Genomic DNA, 22,830 nt, shown 5'->3' on the forward strand with positions numbered 1-22,830 from the left:
ACAGAGTCTACAATAAGTGGTGCTGGGAAAAGTGGACAGGTACATGTAGAGGTATGAGATTAGGTCACTTCCTAACACCATACACAAAAATAAGCTCAAAATGGATTAACGACCTAAATGTTAGGCCAGAAACTATCAAACTCTTAGAAGAAAACATAGGCAGAACACTCTATGACATAAATCACAGCAAGATTCTTTTTGACCCACCTCCCAAAGAAATGGAAATAAAAACAAAAATAAACAAATGGGACCTAATGAGACTTCAAAGCTTTTGCACAGCAAACGAAACCATAAACAAGACCAAAAGACAACCCTGAGAATGGGAGAAAATATTTGCAAATGAAGCAACTGACAAAGGATTAATCTCCAAAATTTACAAGCAGCTCATGCAGCTCAATAACAAAAAAACAAACAACCCAATCCAAAAATGGGCAGAAGACCTAAACAGACATTTCTCCAAAGAAGATACACAGACTGCCAACAAACACATGAAAGAATGCTCAACATCATTAATCATTAGAGAAATGCAAATCAAAACTACAATGAGATATCATCTCATATCAGTCAGAATGGCCATCATCAAAAAGTCTAGAAACAATAAATGCTGGAGAGGGTGTGGAGAAAAGGGAACACTCTTGCAGTGCTGGTGGGAATGTGAATTGGTACAGCCACTATGGAGAATAGTATGGAGGTTCCTTTAAAAACTAAAAATAGAACTACCATATGAACCAGCAATCCCACTCCTGGGCATATACCTTGAGAAAACCATAATTCAAAAAGAGTCATGTACCAAAATGTTCATTGCAGCTCTGTTTACAATAGCCCGGAGATGGAAACAACCTAAGTGTCCATCATCGGATGTATGGATAAAGAGGATGTGGCACATATATACAATGGAATATTACTCAGCCATAAAAAGAAACGAAATTTAGCTGTTTGTAATGAGGTGGATGGACCCAGAGTCTGTCATACAGAGTGAAGTAAGTCAGAAAGAGAAAGACAAATACCATATGCTAACACATATATACGGAATTTAAGAAAAAAAATGTCATGAAGAACCTAGGGGTAAGACAGGAATAAAGACACAGACCTACTAGAGAATGGACTTAAGGATATGGGGAGGGGGAAGGGTAAGCTGTGACAAAGCGAGAGAGTGGCATGGACATATATGCACTACCAAACGTAAAATAGATAGCCAGTGGGAAGCAGCCGCGTAGCATAGGGAGATCAGTTCGGTGCTTTGTGACCACTAGAGGGGTGGGATAGGGAGGGTGGGAGGGAGGGAGACGGAATAGGGAAGAGATATGGGAACATATGTATATGTATAACTGATCACTTTGTTATAAAGCAGGAACTAGCACACCATTGTAAAGCAATTATACGCCAATAAAGATGTAAAAAAAACAAAACAAAAAGAAACTGTAAGTATAAAGGTGCGTTAATGGTTACAAAATATAAAGAGATGTATTGATAATTTACAGCATCATTAACATTAAAGTGAGGGGAGAGAGAAAGGAGTAGTGTTTTTTTCAGTTATAACATGCTGTATTACTTAACGTAGATCACATCTTCCGTTGTTAATCCTCAAATATGCATTCATGGCATCGTTTTCAAAGGCTTCTGTCCATTCCCAACACAAAATATTAATCCACCCTCCACTGAAACCTTTGGTTTATTTTCAAACAGACTTCATGCTCTGGATCTTATGGGGTATGGAGGCTCAGCTCACCTGAGGACAGGTGGTCATGCCTTGCCCCTGGGGATTCCTGTGGGTCAAGTGGGCCCTGAGAGGAGAGGGAGCTAAAGGCCCTGAGGACTAAGGGTATTTTGGGGTAGATTTCTAAGGGCGACCCCTCACACAACCCTAAACCTTAAATATACCATGTGATTTCCACTAACCCAGCAGCATCTACCCTAGGCAGCAACAAGGCCACACCTATTCCAGGAGGAGCTCAGCCACTAGGAAACAGGCCCTGGAAAAACTACTCAGTGGTCTCAGGTGTGCTATGTGTGATATCTCTAGCTCAGTGCTACTGAATACGGGTCTGAGGGAATAATATCTGCACCAATAAGAAAACTTGTTAAAGGTGCCATTTCATGAGCCCCACAGGAGAATCATAACTTACAGTGGGGCCCTGATTCCCTCCAAATTTGTATGCACTTTAAAGAATCAGAAGAAGTGTTTGCTATGTGGTTCCCATGCAGTTTCCCACTAGTATTACATGATGAGTATTTAGAAATTACATCACATGTGCCCTCCCCACAGAGTCTGTCTATTGATCTGGGTGGGAGCATCCATGTTGTTTTAACTCCAGGTGATTCTAAGTTTAGACCAGGTTTAAGCCCAAGGGCTGCTGGGTACATCGGTGAGAGTTGCTTCCAGTCTTTAGTCCCTTTGCCTTTGGGAAGACATCAGTGTCTGCTCTACATGGTGTTGGAATGGGCAGGTCAGTGTAGCCCACTTAAGGAGTAGGGTTTTTGTATGCAATTGAAGTTAAATTGTCACTTTAAAATAGATCAGTATAACTATAAGATGTTTTACATAATACACAAGGTAACTGCAAAGAAAATACCTATAGAATATGAACAAAAGAAAGTGAGAAACAAATCAAAACATGTCACTATAAAAAATCAATGAAACAAAAGGAGGGCAGCAAGAAAGGAAACAAGGGGCAAAATAAATACAATATAAGCATAAAACAACTTTTAAATGGCAGTGGTAAGTCCTATACTATCATTTCTTTAAAGATAAATGAATTAAACTCCCAAATCAAAAGACACAGAGTGGAAGAATGGAAAAAGAAACAAGACCCAACTGTATGCTGTCGACAGGAGACTCACTTTAGATATAAGGGTGTACATAGCCTGAAATGAAAGGATGGGTAAAGATACTGCATGCAAATGCTAACAAAAAAAGACATCGGGGTGAGCATACTTTTATCAGACAAAATAGACTTTACGCCAAAAACTGTCAAAAAGACAAAGGAGGATAATATATGATGATAAAATAGTCAATTCACCAGAAAGAAATAAAATTATAAATGTATATTCACCTAACAACATATCGCCCAAATATATAAAGCAAACACTGACAGAATTGAAGGGAGAAATAGGAAATAGTGCAAAAATAGTAGTTTTCAATACCCCACTTTCAATAATGAATAGAGCACCCAGACAGAAGTTCAATAAGGAACAGAAGACTTGAAAAACAGTATAGAACAATTGGACCTCATAGCCATGTACAGCACGCTCTACCCAACAACAGCAGAATGTACATTCTCCTCAAGTACACGTGAAACATTCTCCAGGATAGATCACATGTTAGGCCATAAAACAAGTCTTAAAATTTTTAAGAAGATTGAAATCATAACAAGTATTTTTTTATAACCACAATGAAATGAAATTAGAAATGAATAGCAAAAGGAAGACTGGAAAATCCACAAAATATGTGGAAATTAGGCAATACCCTCTTGAACAACCAATGGGTTAAAGAAATCACAAGGAAGTTGGAAAATGTCTTGAGAAAAATGATAACGAAGACAACATATCAAACTGATGGGATGCAACAAAAGCACAACTAAGAGGTTTACAAGTAAACCTCTAAGAAGTTTATAGTAGTAAATGCCAACATTAAAAAAAGATCTAAAATCAACAATTTAACTGTACACCTCAAGGGATTAGAAAAAACTAAACCCAAATTTAGCAGAAGGAAGGAAATAACAAAGATTAGAACAGAAATAAAAACAAAATAGAGGGTAGAAAAACAATAGAATATTAAAAACTGAGATTTTTAAAGATTAACAAAATTGACAAACTCTTAGCTAGACTAAGAAAAAAAGAAAAGACTCAACAAATGTCAGAAATGAAAAAGGAGACATTACAGCTGATGCCACAGAAATAAAAAAGGTTCATAAGAGACTACTCTGAAGAATTATATGCCAACAAAATGGATAACTTAAAAGAAATGGATAAATTTCTGGAAACATACAACCGACCAAGACTGAATAATGAAGAAATTTAAAAATCTGACAGACCTATAATCAGTAAGAATATTGAATCAGTAATAAAAAAAATCTCCCAACAAAGAAAAGCCCAGAAGTAGAGGGCTTAACTGGAGAATTCTACCTAACATTTAAAGAATTAACAGTAGTTCTTTTTAAACTCCTAAAAAAATTGAAGAGGGAACACTTCCAAACTCATTGTATGAGACCAGCATTACATGATGTCAAAATCAGACAAAGATACTACCAGAAAAGAAAACTACAGAGCAATATCCCCAGTGACTATTATTGCAAAAATCCTCAATAAAATACGAGCAAAACAAATTCAGCTACACATTAAAATGATCATAAACAAGTGGGATATATCCTCAGGATGCAAGGATGGTTCAACATGAAAAGCAATCAGTGTGATATACCACACCAACAAAATGAAGGACAAAAACCACATGAACATCTCAGATGAAGCAGAAAAAGCATTTGACAAAATTCAACACTCTTTAATGATAAAAACATTCAACAATCTAGTAATAGAAGGAAATTAACACAACATAATAAAGGTCATGTGTGAAAAGCACATAGCTAACATCATACTCAATGGTGAATAACTACAAGTTTTCCCTCTAAGATCAGAAACAAAGGAAGGATACCCACTCACACAACTTGATTCAACATAAAGCTGGAGTCCTTACACTTCCTGGTTTCAAAACATGATACAAAGCTAATCAAAAATATTACAAAGTAATCAAAACAGTATGGTACTCACACAAAGACAGAGATATTGACCACTGAAAACAGAATAAAGAACTTATAAATAAACCATCACCTATATGGTCAAATCTTTGATAAAGATACCAAGGCTATACAAAGGGGATAGGATAGCCTCTTCAACAAATGATATTGGTAAAACATTATTTGCACATGTGAAAGAATGAAATTGGACCTTTACCATATACCATACACAAAATCAACTGAAAACAAAACCCCCTAAATCTAAGACCTGAAACTAAAGAACACCCAAAAGAAAATGGGAAATATTTCATGACACTGGATTTGGCAATTATTTCTTAGTTGTGACACCAAAAACAGGCAACAAAAGCAAAAATAGACAAATGGGACTATGTCAACTTAAAACCTTCTGTGAAAAAAAGGGAACAATCAACAGAGTGGAAAGGCATCCTACAGAGTCAGAGAAGTTATTTTCAAACCATATATCTGATAAGGGGTTAATATCCAAACTATATAAAGAACTCCTGTAACTCAACAACAAAAACATACAATTCAATTAAAATGGGCAAAGGACTCGAATTAGGTATTTCTCCAGAGATACACAATTGGCTTATAAGCGTATGAAAAGATGTTCAACATCACTACTCATCAGGGAAACGCAAGTCAAATCCACAATGAGATATCACTTTACAACTGTTAAGATAGCATTATGCAGCACCAACAGGAAAATAAGTGTTGGTGAAGATGTGGAGAAATTGAAACCTTTGTTCACTGTTGGTTGAAATGTAAACTGAGGTAGCTGCTATGGAAAACGATATGGAGTTTCCTCAAAAAATTAAAATTAGAATTACCATATAATCCAGCAATCCCATTTCTAAGCACGTATTCAAAAGAATTGAAAACAGGGTGTCAAAGGTGTTCCATGTTTATTGCACATCCATGTTTATTGCAGCATTTATTCACAGTATCCAAGAGGTGCAAGCAACATGAATGTCCATCAAAAAATGAATGGGTTTCTTAAATGCGTTGTATACAATGGAATACTATTTAGTTTAGCCTTAGAAAAGAAGGAAATCTTTCTATATTACATGGATGAACCAGAAGGAAATTATGCTAAGTGAAATAAGCCAGTCTCAAAAAGACAAATACTGCATGATTCCACTTATATCAGGTACTTAGAATAGACAAATTCATAAAGACAGAAGACAGAAAGGATGGTGGTTGCTCAGGAGAGAGGGGAAAAGGGAGTTGTTGTTCAATGGATGTGGAGTTCAATTTTTCTAGATGAAAATATTCTAGAGATTTGCTGCACAACAATGTGCATATCGTTAATACTATTGTATTATACACTTAAAAATGGTTAACATAGTAAACTTTATGTTATGTGTTTTTTACCACAATAAAAAAAATCAATATGTAACTAAAAGTTACCATAACTGAAAATAAGAACTAAATAAATTGGCTTAACAGCATGTAGTGACAGCTGAAAAAAGGATCCGTAATCTGGAAGATAGTGAGTAGAAAATATCTAGATGGAATCACAGAGAAAAAAGAAAACCATAAGAGATATACGATACTTGGTGAAGAAGTTTGAACATATATATAACTGGAGACACAAACAAAAGAGAGAGAGAATAAAGCAGAATAAATTATTGAATGATAATGGCTCAGATTTTTTCCATTGAGAACACAAATTCAAAATGTGCTAAAAACTAAGAGCAGAGTAAATAAAAGGAAAACCATCTACACAGATTGTAGTAAAACTGATGAAAACAAAGGGTAATGAAAAAATTCTCGAAAGCGGCCAAGGTGGACACTTTACAATAAAACAAACAGTAATAAGATTGAGAGTTGATATTTTAACAGAAATGGTGAAAAGAGAAGGTATTGGTATAAAATCTCTATACTACTGGGAAAAATGCTAATATAGAATTTCATACTTAGCAAAAATATTCTTCAACTATAAAGGCAAATTTTTTTTCAAACAAATGTTGAGAGTTAAAGTGAATGCTTTAAATAGAAGGAAAACAATACCAGATAGAATAATAGAAATGCAGAAATTAAATAATAACAACAGAAAAAGGTAAATGCAAGAATAAATCTAAATAAATAGCAATAATATGTTTTGGTATAAGTATTAAAATGTCAATAATTTTTAACAATATTGTGATGTAGAATGAAAATATATCATAATGCTAGCACAAAAGGTGGGAGAAAGGAAAATAGAGATAAAATATTTAACGTTCTTGCTTTGTCTGGGTAGGTGTAAAATTAACAACTGAAGGATCAACAATTTAAGGATCAGTTTTGTAATATCTGTGTTAGCCACTAAAATAATAGTGCAAGAATATAATACTCAAAAACTAATAAAATAGAGTAATATTTTAAAATGTGATTAATCCTTAAAAGGACAGAAAAGAGAGAGAAAGGAGACAGAATTGGTTAGACAAATAGAATATAATTGTGAGGTTGGCAGATTTAAATTCCAGTGTATCAGTAATTACACTAAATATAATTTGACTGTATTCTGCAGTCATAAGCAAAGACTGTCGGTCTAAATAAAAAAAATTCTAAATCACTTATGAGACACATTAAGTATATGTATGCTAAAAATTTGAAAGTAAATACATGAAAAATTGTAACATGAACAATTTAAAATTTTGGTACATCTCTACTTATATCAGTAGTTTTCCATTGCTGCATAACAAATCACCACAAACTTAACAGCTGAAAACTCATTTATTAACTCACAGCTCTATAGGTCAGACATCTGGCACTGTATGATTGAGATATTTGCTCAGTGTACCATAAGACTGAAATCAAGGGGTCAACAAGGCTGAGTTGTCATCTGGAGGTTCTGAGGGAAGATCTGCTTCCAAACTCATTTTTTTTATTAGAAAAATTTAGTTCCTTGTGGTTGTGGGACTGAGCTCCCAATTTCCTTGCTAGGTGTCATGGGGGGAGAGCATGTTAGCTACCTAAGTCTGCCTGCATTTCTTGCCACGTGGCCCCTTCTTACTTCAAGCCAGTAACAATGCATCTAGTATTTCTCATGCTTCAAATTTCAAAATTCTTTCATCTTTGACCTCTAGATCTATATTTATAGGTTTCATGTGATAGGTTCACCCAAATAGTATCCTTTTCTTAAAGTCAACATAATATAACTGTCATGGGAGTGATATATTCTCTATTATATCCACAGTCCCAGAGATTATACAGGATTATCCAGAAGGCAGGAACCCTGGGGAATATTTTAGAATTCTGCCTACCACAGTAAACTTTAAAGCAAGAAGCATTATCAAATGTAAGAGGGACTATTTTAAAATAATAAAAGGATGAATCCATTAGAATTTTGAGTTCAGGGCCCCAAAATATACAAAGAGATAGACAATTCTGCAATAAGTGGAAGAAAATATAACAAACCTCTCTCTGCAACTGATTTTAAAATTAAAGGAAAAATCCATAACAATAAAGAAAGTTTTGAACAGCATGATTAATAAGTCTGACTTAACTGACATATTTAAAACATTACACTCTACAATTCAAGAATGTACATTCTTTTCAAGTGCACATGAGACACAGACCAAAATTGACCATATGCAGGACCATAATAAAAGTGCCAATAAATGTCACAGGATTGTAATCATATATAACATGTTCTCTGACCACAGAGGAATTAAACTAGGAAGGAATGACAAAAATATATAAAGAACATTCACAAGTTTTCAAAATTAAGCAATCTATTCCCAACTAGCTTACTGGTTAATAAGCAAATCACAATATAAAATTTTAATATATCACAAACAGAAAGACAGTGAAACTAAAATATAACATGTGGATAAATCTAAATCTATGTTTAGAGGTAAGCTTATACCCATGTTATATGTTTATATAAGTTAATATAAGTTTATACCCATGCATGTTAATAAGAAGACTAAAATTTATTGATCTAATTATCTATCTTAAGAAGTTAAAAAGGATAAAAAATTATTCCCCCAAAAGTAAAAAGGAAAACAGTACTGTTAAGAACAAAAATTAATGAAATAGAAGGAAAATGTACAATAGCAAAGATTTACAAAGCCAAAGTTGGTTTATGGAAATAAATAATAAAGTTGCTAAAGGTATGTACAAGATTGTCAAGAAACACAGAAGAAACAAAATGGAACAATCATAAATATATGGAAATCAAGCAACATACTCTTAAACAACCAACAGACCAAATGAGAAATCACAAGGGAAATTAGAAAATATTTTGATGTAAACAAAAAGAAAAATAATAGCATGGAGATGTAGCAAAAACAGTACTCATAGGGGAATTTATAGCTGTAATCACCTACATTAAAGGAAGAAGAAAGTTCAATAACCTATCTTTACACCTTGAGGAACTAGAAGAAAAACTGATACCAGCAGATATAAGAAATAATAAAAATTCGAGCAGAGATAAACAAAACAGAGAATAGAAAAGCAGTAAAGGAATTCAATGAAACCAAAAGTTTGTTCTTTGAAAATTTCAACAGAATTGACAAAACTTTAGTTAGAGTGACTCAAGAAAAAAAAAGGGGGACAATTATTAAAATCGCAATGAAAAATGAGTATAATACTGTCAATCTTACAAAAATAAAAAGGATTATAAGAGAATACTGTAAACAATTCTATGCCAACAAATTAAATAACCTAAATGAATGAATAAATTCTGAGAAATTCACAAACTATCAAAACTGACTCAAGAAGAAATAGATAATCTGAACAGTTTTATAACAAGTAAAGAGATTAAATCAGTAATTGAAACCTTCCAGCAAAGGAAAGACCAGGACCAGATGGCTTTGTGATGAATTCTATCAGTCATTTAAATAGGTAACACCAAATGCTTTTCAAACTTTTCCAAAAAATAGAAGGGAAAACGTCCTAACTCATTATCTGAGGCATCATTCTAATACCAAACTAGACAAAGACACTGAATGAAAAGAAAACTGCAACAGTATTCCTTATAAATATAGATTCAAGTATACTAAACAAAATATTAGCAAACTGAATCTTACAGCATATTAAAAGGATTATAAACTGTGATCAAGTGGGATTTATCCTATGAATACAAGAGTGTTTCAACATATAAAAATCAATGTAATACCCACACTAATAGAATAAAGGGGAAAAAACACATAGTCATCTCATGCATAAAAAAGCATTTGACAAAATTAAACACCACTTTCACGATTTAAAACTGCAACAACAGCAACATGCAGAAAACTAGGAGCAGAATGGAACTTCCTTAACCTGGTAAAGGGCATTTTTGCAAAACCCACAGGTAACGTCATATTCAATGGTGAAAGACTAAAAGCTTTCCCTCTGAGATCAGGAACAAGACAAAGATTTCTGCTTTTGCTACTTCTATTTCATATTGAACCAGAAATTCTAGCCAGAGGAGTGAGGCAGGAAAAATAAAAGGGCATTTGCAAGAAAAATAAAAGGGCATTTGCAAAAATGCCCTTTACCAGGTTAAGGAAGTTCTATTCTACTCCTAGTTTTCTGAGTGTTGCTGTTGTTGCAGTTTTAAATAAAAGACATCACAATGGAAAGGAAGAAGTAAAATTATATCTATTTGCAGATGACATAATCTTATATATATGTTAGTGTGTTTCTATATACTAACAATGAACAATCTGCAAAGAAAATTAAGAAAGCAGTTTTATTTACAATAGCATCAAAAAATAAAATACTTATAAATAAATTTAACCAAGGAGATAAAAGGCTTGTGCACTAGAAACTATAAAACTTTGCTGAAAAAATTAACTAATACACAAATAAGTGGAATCATTCCATGTTTATGAATTAGAAGGCAATATTATTAAGATGGCAGTATCTCAAAGTGATACAGATTCACTACAATTCATATCAAAATCCCAATGATCTTTTTGCAGAAATGAAAAAAGTTTATCCTAAAATTCATATGAGATGGCAAGTGACCCAAAATAGCCAAAATCATCTTGAAATAGACCAAAATTGAAGGACTTACACTTCTCAATTGTAAAATTACCTACACAGCTACAGTAATCAAAACAGTGTGGTACTGACATAAGATTAGATTTATAATTTAATGGAATGGAATTGGGAGTCCAGAAATAAAACCATACATCTATGACTAATTGGTTTTTCACAATGGTATCAAGCCTATTTAATGGGGCAAACAATAATCTCATCAACAAATGGTGTTGGGAGAATTGAATATCCACATGCTAAAGAATAAAGTTGGACCCTTATTACCTCCTAGCATACACAAAAATTAACTCAAATGTGGTCAAAGATGTAAATTTACAGCTAAGACTGTAAAACTCAAGAAAACAGGGTTAATATTTCCTGAATATGATTGTGGCTATGGCTCTTAGATATTACACCAAAACATAGAAATTATAGGAAATGGATGCTGGATTACTAGCATGGCAGCTCAGGGAGCAGGAGAATTTTCAGGGAAAAAAAAAGGAAGCAGAAAAATGCTCCTAAACACAAAAGGGCTCCTCTATGGAACCCGTGACCAAGTCAATAAAAAGCAACTCCTGTCTCCCTTCCCCAGTCTCTCTGGCTTTCTTTTCTATTATCTACCTGCTTCATCCCAGCCAGAAGAGAGCCTGTAAGCTCCCCATCTGTCTTCAGAGCAAAAGAGCTTGGACACCAGGAAGAATAGGCTGTAAGAGCACTTCCTTGGGAGGGTGGCTCAGTGCCCTCACTCCTGGCTCCATTCCAGTTCAGCAGAATCTTGCTGTGGGATATTTACCTACTCCTTTGCAGGCCATAGAACTGGCCCAACTATGAGCAGTAGCTGCTCTGCCAACATGAGAAAGGGGCAGCAGTTTTCCTAGTTTTAGCTATGCACTCAACCCTTTAACGGCCCATACACAGCTCAGGCTTCATGCAATTATGCATTTAATAAATGTACTGAAGAAAAAGGGGAAAAAGCATAAGCAACAAAGAAAAAAATAGATAAAATGGTCTTCACTATCAGGTGAAAAGGTAACAGTGAATGGAAGAAACTTTTAAAAATCATATATCTGATAAGGGTTTATTATTCAGGATATATAAAGAACCCTTACAGCTCAAAAACAAAAAGACAAATATACCAATTTTTTAAAAGTGGGCAAAGGATTTGTATAGATTTTTTTCAAAAAAAGATATACAAATGGCTAATGAAAAGATGCTCAACATCATTAGTCATTGGGGAAATGACGATTATTTGTAGACGATTTCTTATAGAATTACCATTATACCTATTATCAAATAATGATACAACTCTAGATAGGTTTAAGGATTTGCTTTTTATATTTTTATGCTCAACTTTAATTTCGCTATGATATTCATTTCAAAATTATTTTAATGTAATCTAACTCAGGTCTCTTTATTCAGTGTAAACAATTTTATATAAAATTATACTGTTCATCACAGATCAGTTTTCATTGTTATTACATATAAAATATTCTTACAATAAATCTAAGTAATTATTGTCTTTTTCTAAAATTTAGATTCTTGTGTGGTATTTAAAAAATAAACCATTGTTTTAAGCTTAGAAATGGTTTAGCATACATTAGTTTTCATTGAAATGGTATTTTTAAACCAAATTTTAATAGTAATTCAAGTTTTTATACATTTAGAACAATTATGATTTTTATTTACCATACTTAATGCTAATTTATTTCTTATCTAGTCATGCAGATGGATCGATAAAGTTTTGGGATGCTTCTGCAAGTAAGTTTTAAGTTTCTCCTTATATTACAGAAAACACTTGGTTAATATTTACTCATAGCCATTGACCACTTTTTAGTTTGGACAGTTAATATTTTTGATACATATTTAGCATACACATATGGCTGTGTTACAAAAATGCATTTCCTATATTATTGGATCAGTTTGAAGTATTATCTCTACTGTACTTTTATGATATAAACAGACACAACTGAAATCACTCTTTATCAGCAACCTATTATATTTATGAGGTAATGTACATTGGAAAAAGTACCAAACTTTGTCAGACTAACTCTTTTCAAGGAATTTCCTTCACCTCCTCACTCTTAGAAAAGTGCTTTTATCCCACTAGTCTTCACTTTTCTTTGCCACTTGTCTACCAAGTCCGTGAGAATCAAAAGAAATAATTTGATAAATGTAAAACTTCTTTTGAAATCTTGAGAATTACATAATTTAAGGACTACAGGTACTCTGCTCAATGTTGAAGGGCATGCAAAGATTTAAGACTTGATTATACTCATAATACCCTTCAGAGAACTTACAGGGCAAACAATATGATAAGAACTCTAAATGTAGTACAACCCAAATTCTATTTTTTATTGGAAATGGGAGATTTATTTGAACCAGGTAGATCCAGGAAGGGTATTTTGGTGGGGTGACATTTAATGTGAGTTTTGGGAGATAGTTAAGATTTTGATAGTCAGGACTAGGAGGAGAAGAAGTGAGCAATGTCTCTAAGTTTCTGAGTAACCATCAAGATAGAGATAACTCTTTGGAAATAAGGATACAGAAGAGTTCTGGAAGTTTGGATTTTGTTGGAACACCAGGAAATTCAAGTAAAACTGTCTAGCAGGTAGGGAGAACAGTCAAGAATGGTAACTAATTAAGAAGCAGCATAGAAGTGATACCTGAAGCTATAGAAGTGAACTGAGAAAGACTGATAAACAGAAAAGCAGAGGGAAGAAGGTTGAACATTAGTGATAATCTTCGTCTGCAATCTAGAGTCCTTAGCAGTGGAGCAAAGCATCAGCAAGAGGAAATGATTAAAAGATTTAAAGCCATGAAATCTGAGGGCCCTTTCTGACCTCACACAATAAAGATCAATTGTTCAGAGGGAAATTCCAAGGGACAACAGATTTTTTATTTTTATGAACCTTTTCATGTAAATCTGAGTTTGTTCCATGAACACAGTTAGTTGTATAGTTACAATTACAACGAGCAAACACCTTTGCTCGTTTTCCACCACCTCAGAGTCACTCCTTAGCTTCTAAAATGTGAGAAGACACTTTAACACTCTAATGACTGAAGTGCATACCACCCTTAAGCATGCACGATAATATTTTAAGAAGTTAATTTTAAATAAAATATTGTATTACATTCAGAACATATGTTACAGAGGTTTGCAGCATGTTTAATATTTTTACTGTAATCAATTATAAGGGCATATCTCCAAATCGATGGATGTCATTGGAGAAATATCACTTAATTTGCCAATTTTGTGGGATAAGGTCCAGTACAGGAAATGAGGTTATACCGAATTTGAAAGTTGAGTTTATGTTAATATGTGTACCGTTGACCTTGAACAACATGGGAGTCAGTCAGATTGTGCCAACCCTCTACACAATCTGAGCATAACTTATAGTTGGGGCATAATTTATAGTTGGCCCTCACTATACACTATTTCTCTGTATCTGTGGTTCAGCATCTAAGGATTCTATCAACCTCAGATTATGTAGTACTGTAGTATTTACTATTGAAAATTATCTGAGAATAAATGGACCCATGCATTTCAAACCCATACTGTTCAAGGGTCAACTGTATTCATCTTCAGTTGCTGAGTATTAAATTACCACAATTTAGCAGTTTAAAACAAAACCCATACACTGTCTCACAGTTTCCGTGTGTCATGAATCTGGTTCAGGTTAGCTGAGTTCTTTGCTCAGGGTCTCAGAGACTGCAGTTGAAGTGTTGGCTAGGACTGCAGTTTCACCTGCAGCTCAGAGTTCTGTTCCAAGCTTTTATGGTTGTTGGCAGAATTCATTTTCTTGCAGCTTTAAAACTCGTGATTTGTTTCTTCAAGGCCAGCAAGGGAGTGTCTCTCTAACTTCAGGGAAGGCCCTGATCCCTCTTTTAAAGGGCTCACCTGATTCTGTCAGGCCTACTAAGGATAATCTCTGTTGATTAACTCAAAGTTAAATAACTATGTCTGCAATATTCTTTAATATTTCCATGTCACATCAGGCTTACAGAAAATCATAAAAACATACTATGAACTGTTGTATAGCCTTCAGCCAGATTCCGCAAGTATCAATGTATGCATGTGTTCCCTTCACCCGCCCTCCTCTCAATCTAGCACTTGCTTGCTCCCTCTCTCTCTCTCCCCTTCCCTCCCCGCTTCCTCCCTCCCCCTCCCTCCTGTCCTCCCCCACCCTTTAGTCTTCCTCTCTTCCCTCCATTTTCACACACACACACACACACACACACACACACACACATATACATATATACATATATATATAGCTTTTTATAATCATTTGAGAGTAAGTTGCAAACATCATGCTCCTCTAAACAGTACATGCCCTCCTAAATACTTCAGTGTATACTTCCTACAAACAAGGGCATTCTTCTATATAATCAAATTATAGTTATCAAAATCAGGAGCTTAATATTAATACAATACTATTACCTAACTTCCACATCTGACTCAGTTTTAGCCAGTTGTTCCAATAATATCTCTCATAATAAAAGAAAATCTAGGATTATTTGTTGGATTTAGTTATCGTATCTGTTGAGTTTTCTTTAGTCTGGAATGGTTGCTGAGTATTTGAAATTGACATTTTCAGGAGTTCAGGCCAGTTATTTTGTAGAATCTCTTCCAATTTGTGTTTGACTAATGTTTCTCATGATTAGGTTCAGATTATGCACTTTTGGCAGGAACTCCTAGAGTTTTAGAATGTTTCTCAAGGATCCTTTGTAGAATCAGAGCTTTTATATAGCGGAGTTATCATCAGGTTCTAAAATGGAAGTATTCCCCCAAATAAATATTCCCCAAAACAATTCACAAAACCAGACTTTTTTAGCAATTACAACTGACCATTTCCTAACACAGAGCCACTCAGAAAAGATTCTTTCTAAAAGAGTCCAGATCATTGGACTCCCAATATTACTAACTGGTACTGATAAATTACAAATGTTTCTCATCTGAAGGAGTGTCTAAAAATTTGTTGAGAGGAATAAACCCTCAAAGAATAGCATCAACCTCTCATCTAACAATCAAAGGAAAAAATTGTGAAATAGTATTGAGGAGTCCCCTTTAAGAGAGAAGTAGGCTCAGTAGTTTCATTTAAAAGTTTCTGAACCCAAGTATTTTTGTCAATAAACAAGGATAAAAATACTCACTTCGCAGGACTTTTCTGAGGAGCTCATGAGACAATGCATACAAAGGTCCTACATGTTCTTTGGTATATAGTATATGTTCAATAAATGTTTATTTTTTCCCTATAGTCTTCCTCCAGCTAAATGGTACTGATATGAGAGCATGACATTGAATGATTCCTTGTTAAAATGTAGTTTATTTTGTTCAGTTGGGTTTTACTTTTGTGATTTAATACGTATATTTAAAAGGCTTCGACAACATCTAAGAATTAAGTTCAAATTAGAAGATAACTATGATTCAATATCTTATAGTAACACTGCAGATGCTGTACAAGCTAAAAACTTCAAAAGTGTTTGAAAAACAGAAGGTAGGAGAAGGAAAACAAACATGTGAAATTGTAGAGGAAGATCCATATGCCATTCAGATGATCCACTGGTGTCCAGAGAGCAGAATATTCTGTGTATCAGGAGTCTCTGCATATGTCATAATTTATAAATTCAGCAGACATGAAATTACAACAGAAATAGTGGTAAGTCATTTAAAATTTAACTTTCACACTTAGAGTTATTAAAAGAAAACAGCTATCATAGATCTTAACTAGTGCTTGGTATGGTTTTAAGCCACCAAGAGTACAGTATGTGGCCAGTAATCCAATTCATAGAATTTTTAATTGTTCTTGTTACTTAGTATAACATATTAAAAAAAAATTCGGCTTAAAATGACAAAAACAGTTCTCTATCAAAATTTAGTATTATTAAATAGGATAGATTATGCCTATAGGTTTTATATAGATAGTTACTGATTTATTTTATATATAAATGTCAAATTAATGCAAGCTTTGTTCTATATCTTTATTAAATTTTTAAAAAATTTATCTTTTTGCCAACTAATTGCCATAAATGATTATTTCTCAACTACAATAAGATTACTTTGAATGATTTTTTAAATAGCAACATATTTGTAGGGTGGAAATAATTATGGTCCTGCCTTACGTAATCTTAATTTTTAAACTGATGAAATAATTTAATTATTCAAAATAATGATGCTCTCATGGGATAAATTAAATCTAACTTAAGGCACCTATAGATAATGGGTCTTCTCTACGCAGTCCATTTTACCATTTTATCAGAAAATAAAGATTATCTATTAAAGGCCTATGTATAACTGTTTTTACCTCAACGGCTAAAATTAAACATTGCCCTTAAAGTATATATTAGTTAAAACCCAGGCTTTGGAGTCAGACGAGCCTAGCTTTTAATTCTGGCTTTACCAATGAATATCTGTGTGATTCTGAACAAGTCACAAGGCCCATTAGTCAGTAGTACAGTCTGGGTAAGTCTCAACTTCATCACTCATATAACTTCCTGTGTAAATAAAATAGAAAAACAGAAAATAATCATAAACTAGAAATTGTAATGCCACTTTCATAGAGTTCTTGTGATGATTATATAAAGTCATTAGCAGAGTGTCTTAGTAAGCACTCAATAATTGGTAATTGTTATTGTCACCAGAGGTTTTAAGTTTTAAGATAATTATGACAATCATTTTGATAATATTGCTGTATTCACTACTCCATAATTACACTTTTTGTAAGCAATTGTTTTTAATCTCAAAAATGCTTATTTTTACATTGAAAAGTGAATGTTTATGTTATAAAATTGATTTTATTTGAGCATTGAATGCAGTCATAAAGTAATTTTAAAACATTTTCAGCTTTAAAAAAAAAGGGTTTGGATCACCTTTTTATTCCAGTATAAATTATCATATGTTTTTCATTAAGCAATTCTGACCAAGCTAATGAAATTATATAAGAGCTAAACTAATGAAACAAACAAAAATATGGAATTTATTTTGGAAAATTTATACTGAAGTAATTCAAAGTCAAGATTGAATGAAGGTTTTTTAAAGCTAAGAAGCTTTGTACAAATAACAGTTTGTGTGTTGTGTGTGTGTGTGTGTTTTTACACACACACATCCAATTTAATTTCTTTCATTGGAATAACCATGACCAGTTTCTCCTTTTATTTTATCATATATGGAATTGTAATTTATACTTTATCTTAAGGAATATTTATTATACAGAAAATTTATCTCCACTGGTAGGTATTTTCTTATAATTCTGAAGAATTAAAAAACATTTTAAGGACTTCCCTGGTGGTGCAGTGGTTAAGAATCCGCCTGCCAATGCAGGGAACATGGGTACAAGCCCTGGTCCAGGAAGATCCCACATGCCGCAGAGCAACTAAGCCCATGTGCCACAACTACTGAGCCCGTGTGCCACACAACTGCTGAAGCCCATGTGCCTAGAGCCCATGCTCTGCAACAAGAGAAGCCACCGCAATGAGAAGCCCGCACACCACAATGAAGAGTAGCTCCTGCTCGCCACAACTAGAGAAAGCCCGTGCACAGCAACGAAGACCCAAAACAGCCAAAAATAAATAAATTTATTTATTTTTTTAATTTATGTTTTTTTGTGAATGCCACTGAATATTCTATATAATTTATTATTTAATTCAGTTTGGGGTATCTCAACTTTACTATGAATTGAACTAATTAATCTGAAAAAAATAATGAATAATTACTGAAAGAGTACCAGATATTTTAATGGGATTGTTACGAAAATCTAGGTTAAATCAAAACTTGATTTTTCTTTTTTTAAGTCATTAGAGGTACGACTTCAGTGTGATATTGAAGATATTATTACCCCGGAACCAGAAACAAGTCCTCCATTTCCTGATCTCTCATCCCAGCTTCCTTCTTCAAGGAGTCTTTCTGGGAGCACTAACACTGTGGCTAGTGAAGGAGTAATGAAGGATAGTATCCCATGCCTCAAGTAAGAGTTGCTACCAAATTTTAAAACAATTTTACATGTTAACTGTATAATTCTTTGAAACTGTGCCAAATAAAATCATCCTCCTCTTTTATTAAGTTGTTGTCAAGTGGTCTACAGTCCACCAAGGGGTACCTTTGTCTTCTTTTTTTTGGAATATCTATGAAGAGGGCACAATATTTCCATTCTTCATTACTAATTAATATATTTCCTTCCCTGACCGACCCTAAAGAAAACATAGCTTTGATAGAATGGGAAAACGTTTGGCAAAGCAGAAACTTGCCACTTGCCTGGTACTTCTCAACTGATAAAGTATTTTTAGGGAATGTCTTCAGCCTTCTTGGAATCCAAAAGTTAAACCAAGTTTACTACAAGAATACTATGTCAGAAAAAAGGCTTTTTTTCTCTCATGGTTACTAGGATATTGCATAATATTTCTTTCTCTTTTTTCAACTGATACTATTTTGTAATAAACTGCATTGTCTCAGTATATCTAAACAAATTTAATGTCATGCTCAAATAAAACTTAAAGTTAATCAGGCCTTTAGTGATGTTTATCTTGTTTTTATGCTTTCTGGTAATAGGGTACAAAAGAATGCAGTTTCCTCAAGTTACCACTTACTGCTTCTACATCGTCAAACCAAATGTTTCTAGTATTAGCTGGTTGGAGAATTTAGCCTAAGCAAGGAATTTCTCTGAGCCTCATATGAAACTATCTGAGTCTGCTACTCAAGGAACTGTGGATAACTAGTTTCCTCATTTCTTATAAAAACACTTATGGAAAATTTAAAGATGAGGTTTCAGGAGAAAAATAAGCTTACCATACAGTTAGCAGTTGCTGTACTTTTGTAATCATTGCTTCTGCCCCGCACCCCAAATTTTTCTTGTGAAATTAAAAAAGGAAGTATAAGTAGGCATTACTGAGAGGAAAATCTGTGAAGGGGAAACAAAATCATTAAACTTTAGCAAATGGAAAACTTTCATAATGTTATAATTTTACACATTTAATTTTTCCTTCATATCACTTTGCTTCACTTAATTGATTTATATTAAAATGAAAGACAGAAAGAGAACAAAAAATTAAAGCTTAAGAAAGCACTGTAGATTTATTAGCTAAGAAGACCCATCACTAAAGTGGGTCCTGCAATGACCTGAGTATTTTTCTATAAAATTTAAAAAATATAAAACATAGGGATAAAAGAGAAAAACCAGTAAAATCAGCAGAAATCTGGTAGTGGAGATGAAGTAAATAATACCATGTGTTGTAGCATTTAATGCAGACTTGTAAAGTAGTAGTGGCAATCTTAAGGATTATCAAGAGAACCAAGGGGATTCAGTATAATCCTATATGTATATAAGCTCCAAAGGACCAAGCAGCAGAAGTATATTATTCTTTGAGTTACAGTATATTACAAGTGGTTCTTGAGTTGCATATAATCTATGCTTTACTAAATTGTATGTTGGCATCCATCCCTAAATGACTTTCCTTTGCTGGATTTAGATATCCATATATGTAAGCTAATAAATAAGCCTTTCAATACTGCCAGCTCTTCATTTTTAGCAATATTACAATTCTTATCAATATGCACATGTTTGTGCAATTATCTGATTTTCTTTTGACTTTGTATGAGGTCATCATAGGCCTCATTAGGAGGATGAGACTTAAACCAAATGTAGATGAGGGAGTTATCTGAAGAATATCTGGTGGGAGAGTATTCCAGGCAGCAGGAACAGCTAAAGCAAAGGTCGTAAAGTGCCTGGCATATAAGGAGGTCAGTGTAGCTAGAACAAAGAAAGGATGGTGGGCAGTAGAGGACAGGGTAGTAGGAGATGAAGTCAGATGGGTAATAGAGGGCAAATTATAGGCCATTGTAAGGACCTTGACTTTTATTCCTAATTAAATGGGGATGATTATAGGGCTTTAAATATAGAAGTGATATGATCAGACTTAAATTTTAAACTGGTCACTTTGGTCACTATGGTAAAGGTAGATTTGGGGATGGAAGGGAAAGGTAAAAGATGGGAGACCAATAAGGAGGCTATTGCACCTACCTAGAGATAATGTTAAGGTCTGGCAGATTCAGCAAAACAGAAGAAAACAAAACAGAACAGGATACACTAATTTGAATTTCAGAGAAACAATGAACATTTTTAGTATCAGTATATCCCAAATATTACATGGGAAATACAGTAAAAACAAACAAATAAACAAAATAAACCCATTATTTATTGTTTATTTGAAATTCAGATTTAAATGGATATCCCGTATTTTTGTCAACTGTAACTAGGATGGTAGCAGTACTAAAGTATTATAAAAAGTGGTCAGCTTCTGCATATATTTTGAAGGTAGCACCAATACATTTGATAATTGGTTGGATGTAAGATATGAGATGTAAGGTATAAGAATATTAGTCAAGGATTACTTTAAGGTTTTTAAACTCAATAACTAGAAGGATAAGAGCTGCTATCAGCTGGAATAGAGAAGGATGCAAGTGGAGCAAATTTATAGAGAAAGCAGGAATTCAGCTTTTGAATATGTTGAACTCTTAAGTTGGGTGGTAGATTAATGGTCATAGTTTTTATTGTTATGCATTATAACTTACATATATGTAACAAATATTATGTAAGAAAAATAAATAATAAAAATAATTAAAAATACTACTATCACAAGAGAAAAAGGAACTGATGAAAGGCAGGTGAAGTTGTGGATCTGACTGAAAAACTACTTAAAGGAAAGCCTAAGAAATCACAAGTGTCTTGGTTTATTTTGAGAAAGCTAGAGAAGATACTGCCTACCTGCATAATGTCCTCAATGCCTGGTGTTGTATATTTCTGTAGGAAGATTTGTTGTAAATTCTGAAAATAAGCATGAACATACGTATTTGAACTGTATATGATGCAATTACTTTTTCTGTTTTCTAGTGTTAAGACACGACCAGTGCGGATGCCTCCAGGGTATCAAGCAGAACTTGTTATTCAGTTGGTCTGGGTGGATGGTGAACCTCCACAACAGATTACTAGCCTTGCTGTAAGCTCGGCATATGGAATGTAAGTAGTTAACAGTCTTCTAATGTGTACTATTTATCTGATATGTTTGATATATTTAAATGTTTCTTTTAAAATACTTAAGTGAAATCCTAAAAATGGAAAGAAGCCCTTACCTGGATTTTTATTAGATTGAAAATGGTACTAAGAAAAATAATAATTTAAATATAAACTGTGATTCTGTGTTCTTTCTTGATGTCAAACTTTAATAGTATCCCCACTTTTAATGTTGTTGGGAGGTTGTTAGGATGTTAAGACACTCATACATGTTTATTTGTTTGCTTTGTCTTTTCTATCCTTTCCATCCTTGTGTTTCATTTTGGATAGTTTCTTCTGACTTGTCTTTAAAAGTTCACTAATTCTTCAGTGCTGTCTAATCTAATGGTAGATTGACTCATGGAGTTCAATTTCAGTTATTTTTTAGTTCTAGACCTTCCATTTGGTTCTTTTTAAAGCTTTCTATTACCTTCTTAAATTATGGCTCTTGTCTTTTATTTCCTTGAACATGTCGAATATAGTTACTTTAAAATGTGTTTGATAACTCCATAACTGGTTTCTAGCTTAGCATTTGTCTTGGTTTTTGGTCACATTATATTGTCTTCATGTAACCTACGTTTGCTTTTTGATTTTGTTTCCGTTTTGTTTTCTTTAATTCAAAATTATATGAACATTATATATTCCCATATATATATATATATATATATATATATATATATGAACATTATAGAGATAATTTGAGGTTCTAAATGATGTTATCATTCTTCCAAAAGTATTTTTCATTTCCTCTGACAGGCTAAACTGAGAGTCAGTAGAAAGTGCAGAACAGCATAATCCAGTCAGACATCCTATCTTTGAAAGTTGGATTGTATTCCCTTTAAAAGCTAATTTAGTTCTAATTAATCCTTATTCCTAGGTTGTTGCCCTGCATAGAAGTTGTACCAAATTCAACTCCCACCAGCAATGTTTGAGAATACCTGATTCCCTACAACCTTTCTAACAATAGTATATAACCAAACTTTTAATCCCTGTCATTTTAAGTAAAAGAAAGTATATTATTATAATATTAACACTTTCCTTGTATCTTAAGTGAAATTGGACATCTTTTTCTCTACTGTGACATT

At 33.5% G+C, this 22,830-nt stretch overlaps 1 protein-coding gene across 2 annotated transcripts in view; it reads left to right on the top strand.

The window, feature by feature from the left end:
• The window catches only part of STXBP5L (syntaxin binding protein 5 like), a 383,427-nt gene that overhangs the window by 230,700 nt on the left and 129,897 nt on the right, over positions 1 to 22,830 (top strand). For both annotated transcript variants that reach the window (XM_029214585.1, XM_029214586.1), the window contains exons 14-17: positions 12,421 to 12,461; positions 16,146 to 16,363; positions 18,495 to 18,667; positions 21,587 to 21,712. In XM_029214585.1, the coding sequence (XP_029070418.1) occupies positions 12,421 to 12,461; positions 16,146 to 16,363; positions 18,495 to 18,667; positions 21,587 to 21,712 (558 nt within the window). The remainder of the gene's footprint in view (positions 1 to 12,420; positions 12,462 to 16,145; positions 16,364 to 18,494; positions 18,668 to 21,586; positions 21,713 to 22,830) is intronic.

Source organism: Monodon monoceros, unplaced genomic scaffold, assembly GCF_005190385.1.
Source record: "Monodon monoceros isolate NGI ecotype Baffin Bay Population unplaced genomic scaffold, NGI_Narwhal_1 Super_Scaffold_11, whole genome shotgun sequence".
Taxonomy (NCBI): domain Eukaryota; kingdom Metazoa; phylum Chordata; class Mammalia; order Artiodactyla; family Monodontidae; genus Monodon; species Monodon monoceros.